A 23,585-nucleotide genomic window follows, 5' to 3' on the forward strand; every position below is an offset into this window, starting at 1 on the left:
GTGTCTTCAATAGCCTGGCCATACCTTAGCCAGCATCTTTCATAGGTGTCTGCTTGCTCCCTAATACTTGTTCAGAAGCAGGAATTGTGCTGCAATATAAAAGAAAATCCGGAATCAGTGGGGAAGGGGGGAAACAGTTTCCAGGCACAGCACCAAGACACATGCTGGATCATGCTTTTCAGTGTATCTTGCCGAGGAAACTGAAGAGATCATCTGGCCTTTCATTCCACCCTAAGGCTCCGTCTGGATCAGGCGTCATATAAGGGTTCAGGCAGAACACTCTTTGCTAAAATGTTCTTACAGGCTGTTGCATGGTCTTCATATGGTAAAGCCCAGTTTGCAGTAGTTTAAATAAAGAGCATTCTAGAATATATAGTTCTCGTCTGTTAAGACTGGGACAAGTGAGGGACCAATACTGGATCACTGGGACATAAGGTATGATTTCTGCTGTTGCCAGTTCCTCTATCATACCCACAACCTCAATACAGTTATTACATGAACAAATACAAATATTTTGCTTATGCAGTTTTTCCCAGCACAGAATTAGGTGGAATGGGGGAAGATGAAAAGCCATTTTTCTGTAGGACACAGCCAAATGAGCAAAAAGTAATGAGGAATCATCTAAGCAGGTGACTTCAGAAGAATCAACAGGACTTTTAAGGTACTGAGGAGCAGTGGAAAGAGGGCAAGGACACTGGAGCAAAACTAAGTGAATTCTTTGTGCCAGTCCTTCCCTGTGATTCTAATTTTACTTGGTAATTCAACCAATTTACCTGATTCAAAGTAAAGCTCAGTGGTCTGTGACTTTCCAGCTCACCCCATATGCCTTTTTTAGAACAACTTACAGCATTTGCTACCCTTCATAAAATCAGCTTTCTGCTGGAGTAAATGAGGCAATTCATGTTTTTAGCAGCTCAGCCACTTCCATCCCAAACTCCAACAGATCTCTTGGTTGTATATGGTACATGGTCCTGATAGCTTGTTATTTAGCAGTTTGTTCCAGCACTTGCTCTCCTGACACTTCAGTCTCAGAAGGTGTCTCACCTTCATTACTTGGAAAGGGTAATTCTGGGAGAAAAGTCTCTCCAGCATGTCTTTCTCTGGTACAGCCTGGCACAGAGAAGGACTCTCTTTTGATGCCTGGGTAAGTACTTGCCCTTAAGGCCTGCTTCTCCAAAAGATACTTTGTGTGCTGCAGCAACACTTATAGCCACCTCTTCTCCATAAAGAGAAGTACTAGGAACACATGGACGCGGAGCAGGAGGGACCCTGTGGCTCACACAAGTGTGTACAGGTTGAGCTGCTTTTCACAGGTAACCGTAGCTTTTGCTGCCGTACATCTTGCTGGGAAGCAGTCCCAGAACTTCCTTACTCTGAATCTAATGCCCCTCATTCCCTCTGCTTTGGGTTCCTTGCTCCTGGCTACCAAACCCCAAATTTGGGATAGGTTGAATTCTGCTTCTCAGCCAAAGAGATGATGATTCCCAGAGAACAGAGCATGAGGTGAACGTATGGGGAAATCTCTTGCTGGTGGGGAAAGTATCTTTCAGCTTTTCTGTTGGCGTTGAAGAGTGCTAGTCTCTGCCTGCCTCATTCAGGTGGACTTTTCTCATCCTGCCCGATATTACTGTCCCATCTAGAAGTACAGAATATGTAGTAAAAAGACATAATAGCTGCCTGTCACTCCTGCTGTATGCGGGAGTCTGATTCAACTTCATTGATGTCTTCAGGAAATCTTCAGCTTCATTGGCGCCGAAACTCTGAATTGATACATTCTCCCTTGCACTACGTATTTTTCCTTCCCTTTCCTTTCCTGCCTCTACTTGCAAACCAGGAGAAATCATCCAAGATTCATTCTAGGAAGAGAAGGAACAGAGCAGTCATATTGAGGGCTAGGGTGAGGAACAAGGTGACACTGGTGTTTTCCATTGTTAATGGTTGCTTCTCTCTTCCTCTGTCAGGAGCATGTTGGCCTCCCACCTACGTGCTGCACTCTCACTGATGCGTGGGCTCATAGTGAAGGTAGGGCAAAAATCTTCATGCCTGTGTCATCGTTTCCTTCTAGGCTGGTGAATGGAAAACAGGCAGTAAAGCTAGTTATGTCAACGAGTTAGGGAACAAACTGTATCACATTTTCTTATCTTTGTCATCCTCCTCTCACTCTTTCTCCTGGAAAGCTCAAAATACATCTGAGCACAAAGTCAGGAACCTTCCTAGTCATGAGAAATGATCCAGCAGAAACAGGTGGTACCTATGGTGTGGACTGGCAGGGAAATAATATTATGCCCGTGTCTCCTCCCTCCCATGAAGAAGTGGAGGTTAGGGACTGTGAATGGAGAGGAGTAACAGAAGAGAGATTATTTTTTCAACCTGCTTAGCAGCAGCAGCAACTGTGAAGCATGAAGTGAACTGCAAAAGGTGGTTGACTCCTCAGCCAAGTCTGAAGCACAGACGTGCTAAGATGCTGCTTAACGTTCTTTTTTGTGTTATCATTATATAGGTTTTTTTTCTCTCCTTTTTGTTTCAAAGCTACTACAAGTTCCCAGCTTGCTGGGTAGCTAGTTACCTGAAAAGTGCTCATGGAGGGGATGATGATGTCATTTCTGAATCGTGACTGGGAAGTCACCAGGACACTTTCATGAAGGACATCTAGCCAGCTGCGCTCACCTTGTGAAGCACTGTCCCAGTGCAGGTTAGCCCTTGGCGTATCACAGCTGAGTCACAACTGCTCATAGACGTAGCCCAGGCAGTTTCTGTTGCCGTTTCTGCTCTTTGACTCTGTTGATCTTTGTAAAGAGTAATGCTTGTCGGCCGGGTGAGCAATTCATGCTGCGGAGGGTTCAGGGCCAGACTCAGTGTGCTGTGGTGACCTGTGTGAGAATAAATGTAACCAGCAGAGTGCGAAACCTGGTACCAAGGAGGTGGCAGCATTCGTACTTAGTATGGCATCTCACTGACAGCTTGGGGGTGATTTATTTATTCCTTGTATCGGGATAAGTAACGTGCACAGCAGTCAGGCAGCTGTAGGCAGCCTAGTGCTATCTTTGTGAGAGTCCAGAGGACTGACAGGAGCAACTTAGCAACATGCTCTGGGACACAGGACAATCACAAGCTTTGGAATGAGTCATTGATGCCCCATTTTGTGGACACGTTCCATGTGAAAAGCAAAAAACAAAGGCAGATCTCGAGTCTTGGTCCAAGCTGATTCAGCCAACGCAGTAATGAGTTGTTCTGCCCAGAATCTGCGAGGGCCCAGGCATCACTTATCTGAGGTTTCAGCCACTTTTTAGGACCTATTTATTTGCAAGCAACATGCCCTGGGGAAGAAGAGGCGAGCCAGGAGCCTGCTTTGCGTACGGCTCCACGTGCTGGGCAGCGGGGCCACCCAGCGCAGCAGGTCTCACCGAGCTCAGGGCGCGCTCCGGGTGTGAAGCTTTTGCTCCTCTCACACGGTTCTACTCTGCCTCAGCGCGGGCTGGCAGGCTCAGGGGGGATCTGCAAAATGGGGTCATGTTTGCTTTTTATAATTTAAAATTTTACGTAAGGTTCTCATAGTTACAATAATGACCTTATTTTTTAAACCCCCCAAATCTCATTTGCCTGTTTACTGAGGTTTTGTTTATCCTTTGCCCGTTTACAGCTGACAGCGTACACGGAGTCCAGGCATTTTCTTTTTCTTCTGAAAAGGGAAGGCGGTCTATTGATTCAAGGAAGTTGAATGTATGTCCAGGCTTTGCGCGCTCTTTTTGACTGCTTGTTTCACTCACGGTTGTACTTCTGGGCACACTTTGAAGGTGCTGAAGATTTATTTGCGAAATGTTTTTATTGTCTGTGATCATTGAGTGTGAAAGTGGTGGTGTTTCTGTAATTGCTGTAACTCAGTTTGGGTTAATAACTGTTTTGCTGAGAGAACACAGCATCATGGGATCGCAGCTTTTCTAGTTGAGCGCTGGCAACCCCACACATCGCTGTGCACTGCCCTGCTGCACGGCCGGGCTGGCTCACCCAGGCAGGATTTTGGGGTTCTCTTGAGTTGTGCGGTGGAGCCTGAAGTGAGCATCCTATGTCACTGATATGGCATAGCTTGTCTAATTAATTAGAGGTGCTGTAGAAGCTGCCGTGATCTAGTCTGACTGACTGTGGACTGTGTCCCAGCCTTGTATTTCACTCCTGTCTGCAAGTATAAGCTTGAGAATGAAGGGGAGGGATAACGTGGCCGAAATGGCAAGTAACAGTGCCGTTTTGCACGTGCCCTCCTGTATCCCTCCCCTCGCTCTGGTGAGGGTCACTTCGGTGGCATCGCATTCCTGGCAGGAAAGGGCTGGAGAGCCAGGACATCTTGCAGAGCCTCAGCAATGGGAAACAATAAACATTGTTAACTGGGGTGACCCTCCTTCCAAGTGGGAAGGTATCTGGAACAGTGAGCTGGCTGCTAGCCGCAGGGGCCTTGTTTTTAAAAAAGGGATGCGGAGCATCTCGATGTGGTCAGCTGCCACAGGGGACTGCATATTCACGGGTGGCATCCCCACCCACGTGGGCGGTGTGCCAGAAACAGGGCAGAAAGAGAGACTACCACAGCAGTGTAGAAACAAAAATGCATCAAGGATTAGCCCGGGAAACAGGCTGGATCATTGCAGGTGCCCCATCATGAGAAATGGTAGGTTGTGCTGGAAAGAAGAAATGTGCGGAAGCAGCAGCAGCGATAGGATTTTCTGCAGCTAGAAAAAGTGAATCTGAGCTAGAAGTGCTCAAGGCAGTGGGAGAGGTGGGGTTAGCACCCCAAAAAGCTGATGCTTGTGCTAATGCTGTTCCCATAAGCATCACTCCCATAGGACACTGCTGAATTTTTATGATGTGATGACAAAAACAAGGGGGAAATAAGTGCTTACCCCAGGCTTGGTTACAAGGGTTCACTAGGCTGAAAAATATCTGATGAAATTGTACTTCCTAACACTGACCCAAAAGATCATTGATTTGTAGTAGCATTAACCACTGACAAAAAATATAAACAAGAGTTTGGTTAATGTGTTTGAGTTTAATAATGTAAATGGTAATAGAAAATTACTTGCAGCATTGACTTCTTTCAGTATTGCGATGGAAAAGAATTTACAATGCTGGAAACATAATTATTGAAGGTGATTATAATTTTGGCTTCAGTTAAATCGTTTTCCTTCCAAATGTAACACTCTCCACTCCAATGAGATTATTCATAACTTATGTATTGCACTCGACTTAATTGGCATATGGTGTAAATTAACCCCTCTCAAAAACATGATTTATGTGCTTTGTTCTAACCGATCTATTAAATGCAGCCTTGTTTTGTGTTGATTCTTGCCAATTTAGGTAAAGTGATTTCATTTTGCTCTGTCCTGGCTTCTTCTTATCTGATTGCTGCCCTGCCTTTTATTATTCAACAATTGCAGTTATGTTGGGGATGTGTGATAAAGATTATTGAAATGTAATGCCAGTTTCTTGAAATCAGAGAACAAAATGTATAATAATTGCATTCATCAAAATAATGGATTGGATTCTGAGACTTTTTATAGAATGGTCAATGTGCTGATTTTAAGCATTTAGAAAAGCAAGAGTTTGGTATTTCTGAATTAAGCAAGCTGGGATTTCTGAACAGAAATCAGCTGCTGCTTGTGCAATAGGAAAGAATACATTTTTAAAATTCTTTTATTCAATACATCAAGGAATGCATTAAACTCTTCTGTTTTTAAAACACTCATTTGTGTTATAATGAAAGAATTATATCAGAGAATGGCCAAGGTGCCTTTTTAGGTTCCTCTGTTTGTTTCAGATGGATGAAAAGGAGAAAAAAGGTCTATTGGGGAAAAGGCCGTATCCATGTAAAGGAGGAAGGATTCCAATCTGTTATTGTTATTGATGTTAGGAAAATATGGATTAAATAGGCTAATCTTGTTTCTAAGCTATTTTGAAGGTAAATGTGAACTCCAGTAGTGCTGTGAATGAAAGCGTAACAAAGAGATGCAATGAGCGTGTGTGTTTGTGTGTAGATAGCTACAGAAAGAGAGGTCTGTATCTGTCTTTGTATCTCAGATAGGGACCAGGTTTTTGTACTTGTCTTTAAAGCATCAAGATCAAGTGGTGGAAGGCAGCCATTTGCCTTTCTCATTATCACATTTTCCGAACTTAACTGGTGCAATGCATAGCCAGTGAAGGAGTAAGGCTGGCAGCTCTGCTTCCTGAAAATAAATGGCTGTGGGTGAAATCAAGAGACCTAGAAGATGGTGAATGGCAGGGAAAAGTGAGCAGGGGACTGTTTGTTTTGTTTTCTAATACAAGCTGTAGGAGCATGACATAGGATGAGCTGATGGCATGTTCAGAACAGGCAAAGGAGATACTTCTTTGAGTCGTGAGCCATGGAACTCACTGCTGCAGGATGCTGTGAGTTGTGTGATGGCTGCTGTGATTGAAAGCGGGACTGAAGAAATTCATGTAAGAAAAAATCATTGGGGTGTTCAATGCAAAGGCCTCGTCTGTAGCTCAGGTAGTCTTTGATCCTTAAATCGCTTGGAGACTTCATTATACCTCCTTGCCCTGTTTTTATGTTCTTCTCTGGTCATCTGCTTCTGGGCACTTTAGCAGAGGGGGGGAACTGGCCTAAACGGGTCTCTGGTCTGAACCAATACAGCTGTCTCCACATGTGCTATGTGTGCTGCCAGGAGATGGTTGCAGTCAGCGTGACTGGTTAGATTTACGAAGGGCTTGTTGAAGCATTGAAGTCTGTAGCCAGTCTGTGATGTGTCAGTGGTAGCCATTGTCCGCCCTCTCAGTTTTTCATGCTTTGAGCCTTTGGCCAGTTCTGATCTTTCCTCTGACTTCATTCCTACTTATAATTATTTGGATGCTGCTACTCCCAGAGCTGAAGACTTTTCTAGCCTCACCCAAGCCCCATGGAAGGAAGCACACAAAGACCAGACGCATGATGGGCCTCTCAAAGCTGATTAGCACTAATGTAAGGAGACTTGCTGGCTGCAGTTCTTTTGGAGCAAGGACGCTGGTTTTGGCTGGCTGGCAGCAGTGGTTTGGGTCAGGGCTGTTGTTTTGTTGAACCATCTTGTGCTTTCCAAACCCAACTTGCATTAGTTGCTTCTTAGCCTCTGTCTTCCAGCCGCCCCAGCGCACTGCCAGGTTAGTCCTCCTGCTCCCCGGAGGCAGGTGTTCAGGCTTTGCTCGTGGTGTCATCTCAAACTGGTTGCAACTGGAGAGAATGTTTTTGTAAAAACAGCTAGGCACACAGCACCACCTCTCCAGCTTTCTGTGACTGGACAGTTGAAGGCTGAAGTTTTCTGTACATCAGCTAACGTTTGCTTTGATACCCTGTATGATACCTTAGCCTGAAAGCAAAAAATCTTGTTGGTTTTCATTTTGTTTTGTGTGCGGGTAGCCACAAACAACTACCGCAATCATGTTTTAACAGGTGCCAGCTTAAGAACATATCCCAGCAGTTAAACATGCCTTTAACTTGGGGGAGAGAAACATATTTAGAGAACACAACAGTAAAGAAACCTCCTTCCCTCTCCAGCTAATCAGAGAAAAATAGAGTATTTTTCTATTATTTCCTGTGAAGCTCTTCCGTAGGAGGAAATGTCAGGCTGTCCTCAGTTTCTCCCAATCCTCGGTGTGCTTACTATAAAGACAGCCCCCTCCCTCCCTTTTTTTTTCTTAATTCTAATGTGAGCGAGCAATAGTATCAGAAGTAAGGAAAGCCTTGGAAAACCTAGGCAAAGGAGAAGGGTGCCCAGGAAATGTAAGGAAGGCAGTGCCACTGCAGGGGCAAGGGACCAAGGAAGGGTCACCTCCCTTGAACGGTGTCTGAAGAGACCTTTGGGGCCCGGGTGCTCCGGAGTCCCCTGGCTACCCTTGCCAGTCCCTTGGCAGCAGCAGCTCCCATGCCACGTAAAATTTTCAGAACCCCCAAACCTGCTCTGCCTTCCACAAAGCCACAGTCAGACCGCCCCTGCGCTATATTTCATCCAAAGCAAAGTCTGATTTGAAGTCCTGCTGTGGTGGCCAAAGCCAAACCTTCTGTGAATGGATAGAACGTTCAGAGGACCAAGCACCCCGTGCCGATGGGCTCGGGGTGGGGGGGGACACTGAGTGTGAACTTGGGAAGGGCTTGTGGCGGGTCAGAGGCTGCGCCTGTCACAGTCAGAGGGGTGGTGGCTGTGGGGTTGTGAGTAGCTGTTGTATGTGTAGAAGCCCCCCGTGGTGCTTCACCTCCCTCTCCGGCTCTGCGCTCATCTTGTTTTTTCATTCAAGCTCATTTCTAGCCCATGGCCTTTCCTACTGGCCACCACTCACCCAGCCACCTCCTCCTCCTGAGGGCAGGCTGGGAGGCCTCTTGGCTGCCTGGTTTAGCCGCATCATCCCTGTGAGCACCATTGCCCGGGAGAAGGACTGTAGCAGCGTTGGCCGAGTCGAGGCATGGGGAGATGGTGGTGCTTACGCAGGGTGTGGTGCTGTCTATGCTCAATAGATTCGGAGGCAGAATAAAAACCTGGGGTCCTTGTTTCTCACGTCTCTGCCCCAATTACCCCAGTGTGTTTCCTTCTGCTTTCTCAAGCAGACTTGAGCTTGCCCTCTGGCACCGCCTGAACAGCAGCTCAATGCAAATGCCATGACTTCAGCACTTGCACCCACTATAAAGCGCCGGACAGCTGCTGTAATACTTGCAACATTCATGATGTCACTGTTGGGTTTAAGCCAGTGGTCTATTTTATGATTAGAAATTTTGTTTTTTCACTGGAACAATGTCAAAGCTTTTTCATTGCTAGCTCATGTTTATTCCCTGCACCAGTGAAGTGCTGAATGCGGGGAGAAAACAAGTGAGTGGCAGAAACGGACCAGTCTGTGACAACAGTGCCTAACAAGTCCTTAGCAAAGCTAATCTCACAGAAACTCAGAAACCTGCTGAGATTTTTTTTCCTGGATATGCGAAAACACCAAATTAGCGTTTCTAAAGTGAGCAGGCTGGGGCTCTCCTCCCCTTTCGCGCAAGCACAACTCATCCCTTCCCCCAGCCCAGCCTGTCTGTGGGGCTACATGCATCCCGAGGGACAAAACAAGCAGCCCCTAAACACAATAAACATTACTCTGTCTGGGTTAGTTTTTACATTTCTGTGTTTTATTTCTTGTTTTGTTTGAAATGACCTGTACCACAAGAATACAATTTATTTAACAGGTTTTATCTTTTTTTTTTTTTTTTTTTTTTTTTTTTTTTTTTTTTTAAGGAGCAGATAATAGTTAAGTAGATACTGTTTATTTCACTGACTGCCTATAACTCCCTGCATCATTCTCACAGCCTCTGTCTCTCTGGCTTCTCCACATAACCCAGCCACAAGAACAACAGAGTGGCCTTTGGCCATATGATTGATTATAGCTTGTGGATACAAAGTGGAAGCTCTTTTTCTCAGCTCCAATTGGTAATAAAAGCTCAACAAGTTACATTCTAGGGTCTTAATGACTTTCCCCTCTAATAGCTGCTTACATGTTTCTGGTGCAGCATGTTGTATTTTATATATTTGTAATACTTTAAAAAAAAAAAAAAAGGATGACATAGCTTACAGAGAGAAGAATAATGCCCCCTTAGCATGAGCAATACTGCAAGGTTCTGATTGTTGTGGGGGTGTTTCTTGTAGCTTCACAGTTTTGCTGCGAGGTGTAATGCCCAAGTTTCCCCAGAAACCTAATTCTGTGTGGTATTTTACCTTGTCTTTTAATTGATCCCCATGAAATTTGTTTTGCGTTACAGGCCTGATACTGCTGTGCCCAGAGAAGAATGTGCCCAAAACAGAAGAGCTGGTCATTTGGGAAGAAGTGCCTTTTGTAGTAGCTGACAGGTATGTGGTTTCTGTTACCCACACATGCAAATCAGGGGCTGGAGCTACTTTTACCATAGTTGCTGGACATGGGCTTCGTGCTTATTCACTGTCACTGATACACTTACCTCTACTGCTTTTCTTTAAGTCATAGAGCCCAGTTGTGTCCCAAGGCTCAAGCTCCATCACCTTTTGCCCCATGCAGAAGGACAGCTGTATGGCACTGACGCTGTGACTCCTGTATTACAAATGAATGACATGCAGAGCACTGACCCAGCACCCCTCTCCTAGTTCACGTCTCAGCTTCCCCATCCCCAGATTTTTTTGTAAGAGACTGTGAACATTCAAAGACCTAGGCAGCTGCTGAAGCCCCCCTTCCTACTTAAAAGCGCACTGAGAGGACTACACTAAGACGTTACCTTTCTCTGCAAGCCCAGCTCGCTGCGTAGCTGGACGTGCTCCTTGCTTGTGGCAGCATGATAGCACTAGTGACGCACAGCAGATTAGAGTAACTGGGAAGGGATGTATGTGTTTCCTGCACTGGTCTGAAGGGCCCAAGAGACCCGACCTGGTTCCCAATTTCAGACGGTACAAGCCTTTTAGGGGTTAAATCTAGACAGGTGTTTCTGTCCCAGTTCCTGGGGAAGAGTTTGTATTCCTTGCTTAAAGAGATTAATATATGCTAATTACTGCCTGGTTCAGTTCCCATCCTATTTCAGAAGCAATGCAAACATTTCCAGGCATATTATCTTCAAGCAATGGGGGGATATCCAGATGGGCTCCAAGGTTATACAGCTATAATGCAGAAAGAAGGTCCCGGAAAAAAATGCATTTGGTATCTTTATGTTGTTCTGCCAAGGCAGGAATTGCCTCCCTACCATAGCCCTCTAAATAGCCAGCAGTGTCTGTGGGCTAGAAGCTAACTCGGCAGCTCTCCATAATCACGTTTTGTAGCTAGTTCTCCCTCCCTGTTCTGGAAAGCAGGTCTGAGTTCAAATACAACAAAGCTGACAGATCCTTTCTTTTTCTCTTCCCCCTCCCGCCCTCCCCCCGCACGTGACCTTTCCAGCCAGGGCCCAACAAAGTAAGAATTGCTTCTTGGGATCTTTTCAGCCCACTTTGAGACAGCTGCCTTCGCACAGCAGGTCGGACACGATGTGCTGTGGCTGAGCTGGGTGGGACTTGGCAGGGAAGCAACAGTGGTCAAGTGAGTCAAACTTAGAGGTGATAGTGCAGCTCAGCACGTTTGTGAGAGCATTTATGCCACAGCCAGAAAGAGTTGCCAGAGCGCAGCACATGGCAAGCTAGCTCTGTAGTGGTGGTGTGCATTTCACTTTGGTCCCTTGCAGTCACAGATGGGTACAGGGATCATGAGCACAACCAAAAGCCTCTCATTTTCTCCCCAGCTGCCTCTGGGAGGGAGCTGGGGAGAGAAGCATAAATATCTGTTCAAAGCACAAGGCCACTGTGTAATTGCTACCGCTGTGAACATGGAAGCAGTCCCAGCTCCCACGTGCCTTCTGCCCCTCAGGTCTCTGTTGGTTTACTAATGTGCCTGAAGCAAGACTAAATTCCCTTATCTAGTGAGTACAACGTAAGTGAGAGTAGCGATGCCTGTGTACCGGAGGGAAAACTCAGAGGAGACGGAACTGAACTAACTCAAGTACCAGGAGCGGGCTGGCTACAAGAGCCGAGAGGTCGGCACCAGTTAGCAGCCCCAGGCTCCGAGCTAGCCTGGGCACGGTTCTGCAGCCCTGACAGCCCTGCTGCGACATACTCTGCTCCAGCAGAAAACAAGCACCCAGCGTCTCCCTGATCACACGCCTCGGCCCTGTGGAAGGCTTCCTGCCAGGGGCACGTTACTCCTCTGCCACACCACCTTTCTCCTGGGTTAGGCAGGAAGGGACGGAAGCTTGAGGGGACCAGGCAGTAGAGCTACTGGTCTCTCAGCATAGATCGGAGGCTTTTTCTCACATCTACTGCCATGCCACTGACCACAAAACAGAAAATACATTCAGGTTTCATCAGCTCAGGCTGGCTCAAAACTAAGTGACCTAGAAAATAAAAATCTCAGAGAATGCCACCAGCCAGTTTTGTCAGTCACCCACATTCCCCTCTGGCTACTGGGAATGCAGCAGTTGCAGCTTAGGCAGCAGATCTAAACCAGGGTTTAGAGACAGCAGGAACCTGGTTACGTGAGACTAGTAAATGAACATTCCCCCACTTCTTCGCCCACCACCTCAGGGTCAGGTATTTGCTTTCCCATCTTACCAGGCCCTAGTATAATCTGTGCTAGCTCTTCTGCTGCTGTTGAGGATAATGGGATGAGGCAGGGGAAGACAGTAGCTGGGACATCAGGGGTTTCATGCCACTCTCTAATTTATTTCCCTAGGCTGCCACAAAAAAGCAATCTCTCAGGCTCAAGAGCTGCCTCCTCCAAAAAGCAGTGCCCTTGATTCCTAACTAACATTTGGCAATAAGCCTAAGTCGCTGTAGGGGCGAAGAGCTATCACTTTATTGAAGTCTATGAAAGCCCTGGTTCAGGTTGTATTTATACTTGGGCAGTAACCCTGCAGACAAAGCCCTGTGTTCTCTGCCACAAGGAGTAAGTGGGGAATGGCACTCAGCTGAGCTGAAGAGGCAGGTTTGATACGCTATGGGGTGAAAAGTGTGGAAGAATTGTATGTAGTTAGCACCACATAGGAGAGGATGCAGAGATTATCAAGTCAACCCAGCACTGAAGCACAACATAGGGCTCTTTTCTCTTTTTCTTGCCGTCTGGGAAAGGAGACTTGCATTCTCCCGGGACATACATCCTACCTCTCCAGGGGCCTGCAGGGATTGTACATGGAAGGGACTAGCCAGGCGTAATGACACACTGTACAAGGGCGCAGAATATCTTACACAGTTAGGAGCATCTTTCCTGTAAGAAGTGGGGCCTGTATGTACAAGTGTTAGCTGTCACTAGAGGAGCCTCGGAGGCAGCCATTTTGATCAGGAGAGGTCCGGCAGCGCTCTTCTCCAAAGGAGCATCTGCTCTATGGTTAGAGCCAGAAAGGTGACAAAAAGAAGGACCCTGGCTGCTTCCCTTTCTATCTGACCCCTCACAACACCAGCAGATAAAAGTTTATATTGACTCTATTCTTCCTCTTTTCCTGCTTCTGTCCCCCTCCCCCTCCAGCACTGGCGGAGGGAGCTGGGGAGCAGGCGGCCTGGACAGTGCTGAGAGCATCACTGCTCAGAGAGGCTGAGCCCCGATGACCGCCTCAACAAGTGCAAGAGCATATTCAGGTATTTCCCACAGAGAAAACAAACGAAAAAAACTGAAACAGGTGACTGATTAAAAGTTTCCCCCCTCCTGTACACGAAATTCTGCAGTCACGCCGGCAGATAGACATTAAATAATTCTTCCATAATAAATGATTGGAGATAAAAGCCGGCGGTGGCTGCTGCTGCTGTTTGGATTGCTCCGTTGTCTGCATCTTTGTTTCTAGTTTGTTCCCCGGCCACTGTCGGCTGGCGCTGGGGCTGTCAGACCTTTGCCTCTAGCATTTCTAGGAAGAGTTTATGCATGGGAACCTTGCCCTGCAGTTTGATGCTGTAGAAGTGCTGCACAGCTTTGGCGGCTGTCTGCCGCAGGAGGGGCAAGGTCAGGAGCAGCTTGCCTGCTCGCCGGGGCTCCTCGTTGCGCTGACTCAGCTCGTAGTCCTGCAGGGCTTCGTGGAGAAGGTCCTGGAGTTTCTGCACTGCATCCATGTCTTCTATGTGCATGGAGTCTGAGGGGAGGGAGGAAAGACAGCAAACAGAGAAGTCAGACATGAGGAAGGAAATCCTTTATGGTCCTGAAACTAAAAATGCTTTCTTTCCTTCTCTTTCTCGTGTGGGGTTTTTTTTGTTGTTGTTTTGTTTTGTTTCTTAAGGGGATAAAAGCACCTTGCTGGCAGGTGTTGGTGCTGCTGCTGCTGTGATGTCTGGCATCAGGCCGAGGAGCTGGCCCTAGCAGTGCAGGGACGGTGAGGTTGCCCCAGGTAAGTGATACGTCGGGCCCTGTGTGCTGCCCATTTTGCCAGCCACCCCAAGGCTGTGCAGGGCCTTTGTGACTTGCACATTCACTTGCCCTCCGTGCTCCTTATGGGGAGAGTCACCCTGCAAGGGGCAGCAGCTGCTGTGCTGCCACTTGGGAGCAATCTCATTAAGAATAATTAACACTGCTATAGCGTTTCATCTGTCTAAACTGCCTAATTGCTGTGCAGCTGCTCAGGGTGTCAGCAAGACAGAAAAGCCCCAGGAGGTCACAACCACTGTGCCCAGGGGTGTTGCCAGCCCCACCTTTGTGCATATGCCCCTGTTTTCAGAGACTGCCAGCAGCTGCTCAGGGGCCTCCTGCTTCAGCAAAGGAAACCCGCCTTGCTCTGTTTCTGAGGCAAAGGTAGCTGGTAGTGACCCAGCCCGGGGCCGAGCTGGGGAACCCCAGTTGAACACAGGCTACCAAACTTGTGGGTAAGTCATGGTGATAGAGGGCAGCACCAAAGAGCAGAGATGTTAGATTAGAGAAGATCACCAGGCACAGCATCACTGAAGATTTCCCCCCTTTTCATCTTGCTGACACTGGCTTCTTTCTTACAACCCTGACAGAGCTGGAGACACCGTTACGTTGCCTTCATTGTTCAGACGCTTTTAACCGATACTGAACCCATTGATAAAGATTCCTCCCACAGGGCAGTGAATTGGGAAGCAGCAGCAAGGGGACACAACGGCAAGCACGCATTCACCAATGTCGTTACGCTGCCTGCCCCTGGAGCCGGGCTCTGCAGTGTGGCAGTGCTCTGGCTCAGCCCACACACATGCAACACCAACATGAGGACATGGGTTCCTCGGTGTGGCAGCCATGAAGGGGAGGAAAGCGGGCTGAAGTGCCAAGGTCTCTCTAGAAATATGTCATCTCTATGAAGAGCACAACACAAATTAAAGACTGTGAATTTCATAAGATACAGGTACAGTAAATGCTATTTATGATGCATGATTTATAAAGTATTACAACCGTTGGGAAAATATTATGTCTAGCAAGAAAGCTGTTTAAGAAGCTATTTAGAAGGACTGCACTAATTAGAGGATATTAAAGGATTGTATTTCCAAGAAGCCTAGTGAGAAAGGATTGTTCTTGCTGCATTTGCTTTTTTGTATCCAAAAGACCAAGCAAAGAAGCTCAGAGAAGGGTTAGGTGGTAATCACAGTGACCTGAGCTAGCCACAGAGGCTGATTCTGAAAGGTAGGTAAGGAGAAGCATATTGCCACGTCAGTCCGGCAACTTCTTCCAGCCAGGTATCACCTCTGGAAAATACCTGTGCCCCATCCAGGAGTGGCACCTGTTTCCTGGCAAGCTGCAGAGGTCATTTTGGAGACTGGAAGTATGAAGAACTGGAGCTTGGAGAGAAATGTCCTCCAGCCCTTCTGTTTAACGTCCTTCTGGCTGGGGACACAAGGGGAGAACAAAGTGCAGCCCATCAGAGCTTGCAGATCCCAGTGGGTGCCAGAAGCACCAGGCAATCAGCCATGCTTTGGGTCAAAGTGGGTGCTCTGCTTTTGGGTACTGATGCTGCTGTACGATAGAGAGAATCCCCAAACCGTGCCCTCCTGCTACCTAACTTCTGTAAGGTGATGAGACGTAACAGCACTAAATAACTAGACGTATACAGGGAAAAGAATTGGGGAAATAAAGATCAAAGCCCACCTCCCAACTCTGTGCTGGAAGAAGCTGAAAATTGGCAGCTGACTGCAAAAAATAAAATAACATTGCAGGATTAATTTCCTTGCAATCCATCAGTGAGCTGGTGTCGATGGCATTGATAAACTGTTAATTACGAAATCAATAGCTATGAATTTTTACAGCTGTCAGAGCACTGAGGTGAAGGGAGGCTGCCTGACCATGTCCCTGAGGGTCAGCTGGCCTAGAAGTCAGGCTTTGTGTCAGGAGCCCTTCTCCAGTACTGCAGGCATGGGGTACGGGGCAGGTGTGAGAATGGACAAGGCCCACCACCTCCTCACCTAACTCTTTTCTTGCAGCTTCTGGCAGGAGCAGGAGGAGCAGGACCCATTAGTACAGAATTTGCTTCACATCCCCTTGCTAGATCCTGACTTTTGTTCGCTTCATCTCAGCACTAAAAGGCACTGGGGCAGGGGTGTGTGGCGGGAAATAAGGTTTAAGCAGTCTGGGACGTCCTCAAATGAACATGTGCTGTATGCTAACCTGGAGGGCTTTCCAACACACAGGTTAATCAATTTGTATTCCTGAGGAAAGAGGACCTAGGCATGCCTAAGGAGGGACTGCTGGCTCCGAAGGGTAACAAATTCAGTCTACAGCACCCTTACCCTGTCAGAAAAATGGGTGATCATATTGTTGGAACTTGCCTGCTGCTTTGGGCATTAAGGATTAATTACTCAGGTCTCTAAAATGCACTTAATAAAGACAGAGTTCGCTTGAATTATCTTTACCAGTCCCAGCAGGTGTGTCCTTGGTGCGTTACACTGAGGACTCAGATCAGCCACAGCTCTGGCAAGGTCAACCTATTGTCAGCTTCTCTAGTGAAGAGTGAGCGAGCTCCCACTTCTATTTTCATTTGTTTTAATTCCTAGAAACAAAGGGTCAATATACACAGGACTGCATGGAATAGAGGAAAGTCCCTAGAAGCTGGCTTGCATAAGCAGTTACACCCAGCAAGAATAAGGGAAATTCAGGAATTTATCTATGTGGGAGGCAAGGCAGAAAGCAGGTCTAGGCAGCACAGGTGCTAATCTAAGTGCTCAGCTTTAAAACCTTGTCCCTGACACAAAGGAGCTGAAGCCTGGCCCAGAGGTAGTCTGCACTCCTCCCGTTTTGGAAATCAGCTGTTTGCACGCAAGCACATACATGCAGGCTTTGCAAGTTTACTCCATGTCAAAAATACACTAAAAAAAAATAAAATAACTTACATTAAAAGAATGTGAAGGTTACATTAGGAAAATACTTGCCCTATTTTAGCTTCCTTATGTGTGTGTTGTGAGAGGTTTTAATTACATGAAAAATAAGATCTTGTGCTTTCGCATGTTTCACTATGAATAACAAAGCAGGGTGTTTGTGGATTATGCTCCTACATAGCTGCACCTCCAGCTGCACTAGGAGAAACCAGTGGAGTCAGAATGGATTTTCCCATCCAGCTGAGAACATGCTTTGGCCTGCGCCTCCTGACCCTTACCTTGCTTTCTTTCCTCCACAGCGCTGGAAGCAGAACCCCAAAGCAGCTGATGAGTGCTGGCTGTTCTGCTCTGTCTTTGCTCAGTGTTTCTCCACTCCTGACCCAGGCTGTCCCATAAGGCTTACCCTGGGCTTGGTCCTGAAAGCACAGAGCAGCATCAGCAGAGGGTGCTTCTGTTGCACTGTGAAGAACTTGACAGCGCCACGGCCCAGGTCCTGCCATGTCTCCGCTCACAGCATGGGCCAGATAAATGTCCCAGTGTGACACTTACCCTGTCACCCTGTCACAACCACTACCTTAGCACTCAGGCCTCTCTGAGGAGCCCTTCTCCCTGTTTAATCCTGTGACCTTCCTGGTAGACAGGAGGCTGGTTCTTTAACAAGAGTTGATTACATCGCCAAAAGCTGCAGTCCCACAGTCGAGGGAGGCCAGCCTTGGCCATCTGCCCATCCTGGTTCAGTGGCAAAGTGAAGGCAGCAATTAGAGCTAAAAAAGCAATATATGAGAAATTGAAAAAGGGAACTAGATAGCAATTTATATGAATCAGAAGTTATGAAGTGTAGAAAATCGATAAGGGAAGTGAAGGACATCGGAGGAAAATCCATGGCTGGAAGGGCTAAGGACAATAAAGAAGTTTTATAAATATTTAAGAAACAGAAGAAAAATGACCACTTGTAAGGGGGGCTCTTTTAACCTGCAGGTAATTATACTATTAATAGCAGTGCGGAGGAGACAGAAGTCCTCAGTGAATATTTTTGGCCTGTTTAAAGCGCATTATGTACCTGTGTTATATGAAGACTTCTTAGTCTCTGGTTTATGCAAGATGTCAGACATCTGTTAGGGACAAACTTCACAGAAATCTGCAGAGCTGGATAACCTGGCTTTAAGAGTTCTAAAATTGCTGGATGAGGCCCATCTAGGGCAGATTAATGATTAACAAATTTTGGTATTTTTGAGAAATTCAGGATGACTGGAAAAGTTCTAATGATGCACATATTTTCCTAGGTCTTATCTGATAATTTCCATGTTAGCCTGATGTGAACCAGGGCAAAATAAAGAAAAAAAAAATACTTGTATGACGGTATTTAAGAGACATGTAGATGTGGCACTTAGGGACATGGTTTAGTGGTGCACTTGGCAGTGTTAGGTTAGTAGGGGAGTCTGTGATCTTAAAGGTCTTTTCCAACCTAAACAATTCTATGATTCTACTGCCAGTCAACACGACACTTTGGAGAGAGGTCTTGTCAAACAAACCTGATTTCATTCTCTGATGAGATTACAAGTTTGGTTGATAAAGTTAACTGCATAGATATATTAGACCGCCTTTTATAAGGCACTTGGCTTAGCACCACAGGACATTCTCATTAAAAAATTAGCACTATGCAATATCAATAAAGCACACTTTCAATTGATTAGTAACTGGCTAGATGACAGACCTCACAGTAGCTATCAGTGGTGAATCATTCCTGAAGGAGGAGTTTTCTAGTGGAAATCCACAGGGATCAGTAAAAACCCAGATGCTACTCAACATTTTTATCAATGAGCTCTAAGTAATTTCTTTCTTTTAAGTTGCTGCTGCTAAGTATGGATGGCAAAGAGGAATAGAGTGGTGTAAAATGGTGAGGGCAAGGCAGCCTCACAGCATTCTGGACCACCTGCTTGTGTGTTGAAGTAGATATACTGAAGAAATATATCTATAGCCAAGGAATGCAACTATGGAACAGGAACTTTATCATGTCAAGCTGTCAGGTGTAAAAGGACCTGGGGTCGTAGGACACAGCTCAGCAAAGACCAGTATCTGGAGGCTGAACTCGGGCAAACTGTTGTTAAGTTATGGTGCCTGCCTTTTTTTTTAAACTAAAAGAACGATTAATTATTAGAGTCAGCTGCCACGGAAAACATAGATTCTGCCTCTTTTAATTCCTTCAACTTCACACGGGGTGTCTTTCTGGAGGGCAGCTTTAGCTAAACACAGATATTGGACTCGCTGCTGGGCTGCAAGGGTGAATTCTGTGGCCTGCACGATGCAGTTTGGCAAGGAGACCTTATGTGAGACAGTGAGACTCAAGGGATGTAGAGGGAGCCCTCGTCACACAGTACCGTTAGCAGCTTCCCTTTTGGAAGGGACTCCTGAGCAAATAGTGTCTGGCTTTTGTGCATGATCAGCGCAGCACACAGCACCTCTCGTGTCTCCCACAGCTTGCTGGATTGAGGGCTGCAGCCCTCCCAAGACTGAGATGGAAAGAACTGGGCTGAGGGCCCTGGCCTTTCTAATCCTCTTCACAAGAAGAAACAGAACAGACAACACAGGCTGCTGCTGGCACATCTTACCCTCCACCATCCAGAGCCACAGTCTCCCAGTTAAAAGGGGATTCAGTGTCTTCAGTGTCTGTGGTCACTGAACATCTCCAGGACAGGGCCAGGCAGCCCCAACCTGCTGTGGGGGACTGTGGGATTTGAAATCGGGACGAGGGTTTCCCTGTTTGCTGTAACTGACCAACACTACAAAGGTGGATGCAGGCATGGCCCACATCCCCTTTTCTGAACTATGGCACCGGAGTCAGCTTGCTAGTGCAGAAGGGCTCCACAGCCTTTCTTTTACTGCCAGCAACCAGCAGCCAGCCCATCCCTGCCTAGTTCCACTCCCTAACACAGGGCCAGAGCACAACTGGGGCTTTAGCAGCAGCAGCAAACCTCCTTCCTCCCTGCTCCCCAGCTTAGGTCCTGCTCTGTGGACAGAGAAGAGCTATGAGGATGTCAACACTGGCAGAGCACAGTCTTGTGCTCCTCCCAGGGCAGATAACAGCATGGGCCTTGACTCTGTGTCTCGCAAGGCTGGCTGGGCCAGGGCTGTACCTGAATTGGCGAGGGCCAGAGCTTTGAGTGTCACAAACTCCTCCTTTTCCACCTTAAGCTTCTTGTAGCGGCGCACCAGTTGTAGGATGGCCAGGTAGAGCTCCAGCAGCCCCGTCAGACGAGAGTGCTCTTCATCCATGATGTAGTCCTCAGCATAGACGAGCTTGTCCTCGTACGGCAGGGAGCGGTACACAATGCCCAGGATGAGGATTTCCATCCAAGCACTCTGCAGGAGGCTCATCTGGTCCCCAAGGGAGAGGTTGGAGAACCCTGACAGGGCAAAAGACAAGCAGGGTAAAAAGGGTGTGCAGCAAAGCCTCTAGGAGCCTGGGGTCCTTAGCTGCCCTGGGATTCAGCCTAAGCACTCTTCCCCCATTAGACCACTGCTTTCAGAAAAAAACCCAAAACCACCACCAAACTTCGTAAAGTGCCCCTGTCTCTGCGGCAATCAGCACATGTGGTCCTTACCCTTCTCTCCGCTCCCACATACAGCCTCACACAGGAGTTCTGATGCTCTGACCATGTTTATGTCAACCCAAGGTTAATGAGAACCTCTTTTCGATGACCTCTGCTGCTTCTATAGCAGCAACTGTTTTGTATCACATTGTCCTGCTCGCTGTTCCTCTGTAGTTTTGTACTGCAGCCTATTTAGTGTGCCCCAGCTGACTGAAAAGCAGAGAAGAGCTCCAGATGGCAGAAAAGAGGGCTTCTGATGGGACAGGAGGGAATGAGACAGGCCTGAATTACAGACCTCATCTTGGCCAACATGAGAAGGTCCTGCCACAACAGATCACCGAAATACATTCAAAAGCTGAATACATTTGTGAATAGAATCCTCGTCTACTCCTCATCACTCCCCGAGCGCCACACCATCAGCTTTCTGTACCTCACAGCCAACAACCCTACCCAGTGTCAAAAATACCTTTATGGTGCCATACAAATACCTAAATTGCTGCCAACCCCAGTAGCAATGAAGCCAGCACGCAGCAGTGAACCAAGTCATTCTCCTCAAACACAGAAACGGCAATCACCAGCTGGAGATAGACCCTGACAGCCCCAGAGCCCACTAGAGAAAAGGGAGAGGACAAAACACAGAAGCTTTAAGAGGGGGGAGAGGAAAAAAAAAAAAAAAAGTGCATGGGAAGGAAAGCTGTGTCTGTTATGTCCTCTGTACCAGGTACCTCTGTACCCTGAAGGCCAGACCATGACAGACCCTGAGAGATGGGTACTGTGCAACAGCCGTTACAGACAGGGATGCCAAGCAGACTGTGTTGGTCCCATCTAGGCAGCTTCTGCCCACCACTGACAAACAGGAACTGTGCTTTTTTGGCAGCCTCTTCCATCTAAAGGTTCCCAGGGCTGTGAGATGGGCCCTCCAGTAGTGGTGACGATTGTGCTGGGGCAATGCTCCACCAGCCTCCCCGGCAGTTTTCTCCCCAGAAGCTTAATAAGCATCCGGGCACACCAAGAGGCTCGTGAGCTCATTAGCCTCTTGTGAGCTCATTAGCCTCTCCCAGCCCCGCCGGCTGTGTACTAGGCTCAGCAGGACTCCTTTATCCAACAGCCCTCCCTGCTCACAGTTCTTGGCCCCACATCAGGGCCTAGGTAACCAGCCACCATGATGATCATTTGATTTCTCTTGTTATCAAGTTGGCAATTAACAAAAGAGCTGATGATTGCTATATTGACTGAGTGTGGGTTCTCTTTTTTCTATCTGCACTATATCAGCTGGGGAAGGGAAGGCAGAAGAGTGGGTTAGTGGTATTTATTTATCACTACGCCATGTTTTGTGTTTGTGTTGCCAGGGGAAGCAAAGGGTGATAATGGCCTGGCAGCCCTTGGACATCCAATTTCCCTTATCAGGCCACTGAATAGAAAAGAGGCCCCAGGCCACATTAATTAACAGATACCAATCAGCTGTCACGTGTTGTGTGTGCAAAGTCTGAGGGGAGCAGTAGGTGGGAGGGAAGAATCAATAAACCATTGGGGAGGAGTGCCAGAGGGAACAGCTAAAGAGGAGTGTTGGCTACTAGGGAGAAGAGCTGCACATCCAGCTGCATGACTGTGAGATTGATTCCTGCACAGCACAGCCTGTGCTCCATACAGCCCTGCACCTGGTGAATCCCATCCCTTGCTCAGGCCGCGAGTACTTCAGGGTGTTCCATCCTTTGCCTCACCCTTCTGCCCCTTACCTCCTGCAGCTGTTACTGTGCTGCTCCCGAATGCAGCCCTTCTGACCGATGTCTCCCTGAGTCTGCTTGCTGCCCCGGGAACTGAAGAGGTGAGCCCTGAGACAGGGGTAACAGTGCTGTGCACAGCCACGGTCACAGTCTCTAGCACCTGGAATCTCTCCTTTGGTTCCCCCCTCTCCCAGAACTGACCACAGAGAACAGCCCAGCATTTAGGCTGCTGCCTTAAGTCCAGTTTCTGGGTCAGTCATGTGGCCTTTCTGCATCTTCATTCCCCATCTGGATTACAAAAAGGGTTATGCCATCACCTCACTGCAGTCTGCCAATGAAATCTGTTACAGATTGAGAAACAGTCATGTAGTAGAGTGAGAGGATCCAGGACAGACATAGCTCACCCTTTTCTGCTAGATAACAAAGTAGAATTGACTTAACCCTAGCAGCAGCCTGTACGTCCCACATCTCTTGTTAACCACCCTTTCCCAGAGGCAGTTATGGCAGGTGGGAGCACGAGAGAGACCACGCTTTACCTTGTGCCAAGAACAGAAGAGCCGGCTGCAATTGCCCTACCCACCTGGGAAAGCCCCTTGCCAGAAGCACTCCCAGGTAGCCAACTCCAGCTCTGACAGGTGGGCATGAGGGAGGGAGTGCTGCAGTGCCAAGCCTGGACTTGGAACGTCTGACAGAATCAGGACCCCTTTCCCCCAGTGTTTACACATGTAGAATGCGAGGGCTGGAGGACTGTGCCTGTGTCACCCCAGTCTGCACAGATGTCATGTTTAACCCCAGCTGGCAACTAAGTACCACGCAGCTGCTTGCTGACTCCCCGACCTGGCCCCTGCAGTGGGATGGGGAGGACAGTTGGGGAAAAAGGTAAATCCTGTGGGTTAAGAACAATTTAATAATTGAAATAATATATAATAATAATAACAATTGTAATGAAGAGGAGAAAGGAATAAAACCCAAGGGGAAAAAAAACCCAAGTGATGCACAATACAACTGCAGACAATGTCCCGCCAGTCCCCGAGGAGCAGCCAGCAGCCCCCAGCCAACTGCCCCCCAGTTAATATACCGAGCACGATGTTCTATGGTATGGAATATCCCTCTGGCTACTTTGGGTCAGCTGTCCTCTCTGTGTTCTTGTGCTCTCCAACCTCCTAGTGGCAAGGCCTGGAAAGCTTAAGTCCTTGACTTAGTACAAACATTACTTAACAACAACTAAAAACATCAGTGTGTCACCAACATTATTCTCATACTAAATCCAAAACACAGCACCGTACTAGTTACTGAGAAGAAAACTAACTCTATCCCAGCCAAATCCAGGACAACAGGAAAGGGAAAATCATATAACCCAGGGTTTCCCATGCAGGTAGCATTTGCTCCCATGAGATCAGAAAAGTTAAATGCTAATTTCACCTGGCCAAAATCACAGGCTTGCTATTATAGGTTTGTAACACCGGAGA

At 47.4% G+C, this 23,585-nt stretch overlaps 1 protein-coding gene and 1 long non-coding RNA gene across 8 annotated transcripts in view; one reads left to right on the forward strand and one right to left on the reverse strand.

The window, feature by feature from the left end:
* LOC129785031 (uncharacterized) overlaps window positions 1–23,585 on the forward strand; it is a 158,750-nt gene that overhangs the window by 117,721 nt on the left and 17,444 nt on the right. For 2 of the 5 annotated variants that reach the window (XR_008748454.1, XR_008748482.1), the window contains 3 exons: window positions 9,782–9,869; window positions 13,030–13,139; window positions 13,769–16,330. This is a non-coding gene — a long non-coding RNA (uncharacterized LOC129785031). Of the gene's footprint in view, window positions 1–9,781; window positions 9,870–13,029; window positions 13,140–13,768; window positions 16,331–23,585 lie in introns of those variants that run through there. The other 3 variants (XR_008748474.1, XR_008748473.1, XR_008748457.1) reach the window with 3 other exon arrangements.
* The window catches only part of ESRRB (estrogen related receptor beta), a 135,530-nt gene continuing 121,187 nt past the window's right edge, over window positions 9,243–23,585 (reverse strand). For all 3 annotated transcript variants that reach the window (XM_055812312.1, XM_055812259.1, XM_055812203.1), the window contains exons 6-7: window positions 19,937–20,206; window positions 9,243–13,624 (exon numbers count right to left, since the gene is read on the reverse strand). In XM_055812312.1, coding sequence (XP_055668287.1) covers window positions 13,380–13,624; window positions 19,937–20,206 — 515 coding nt within the window. In that variant the 3' untranslated portion in view covers window positions 9,243–13,379. The remainder of the gene's footprint in view (window positions 13,625–19,936; window positions 20,207–23,585) is intronic.

The sequence above is a fragment of the Falco peregrinus genome, chromosome 1 (genome assembly GCF_023634155.1).
Source record: "Falco peregrinus isolate bFalPer1 chromosome 1, bFalPer1.pri, whole genome shotgun sequence".
Classification (NCBI taxonomy): Eukaryota; Metazoa; Chordata; class Aves; order Falconiformes; family Falconidae; genus Falco; species Falco peregrinus.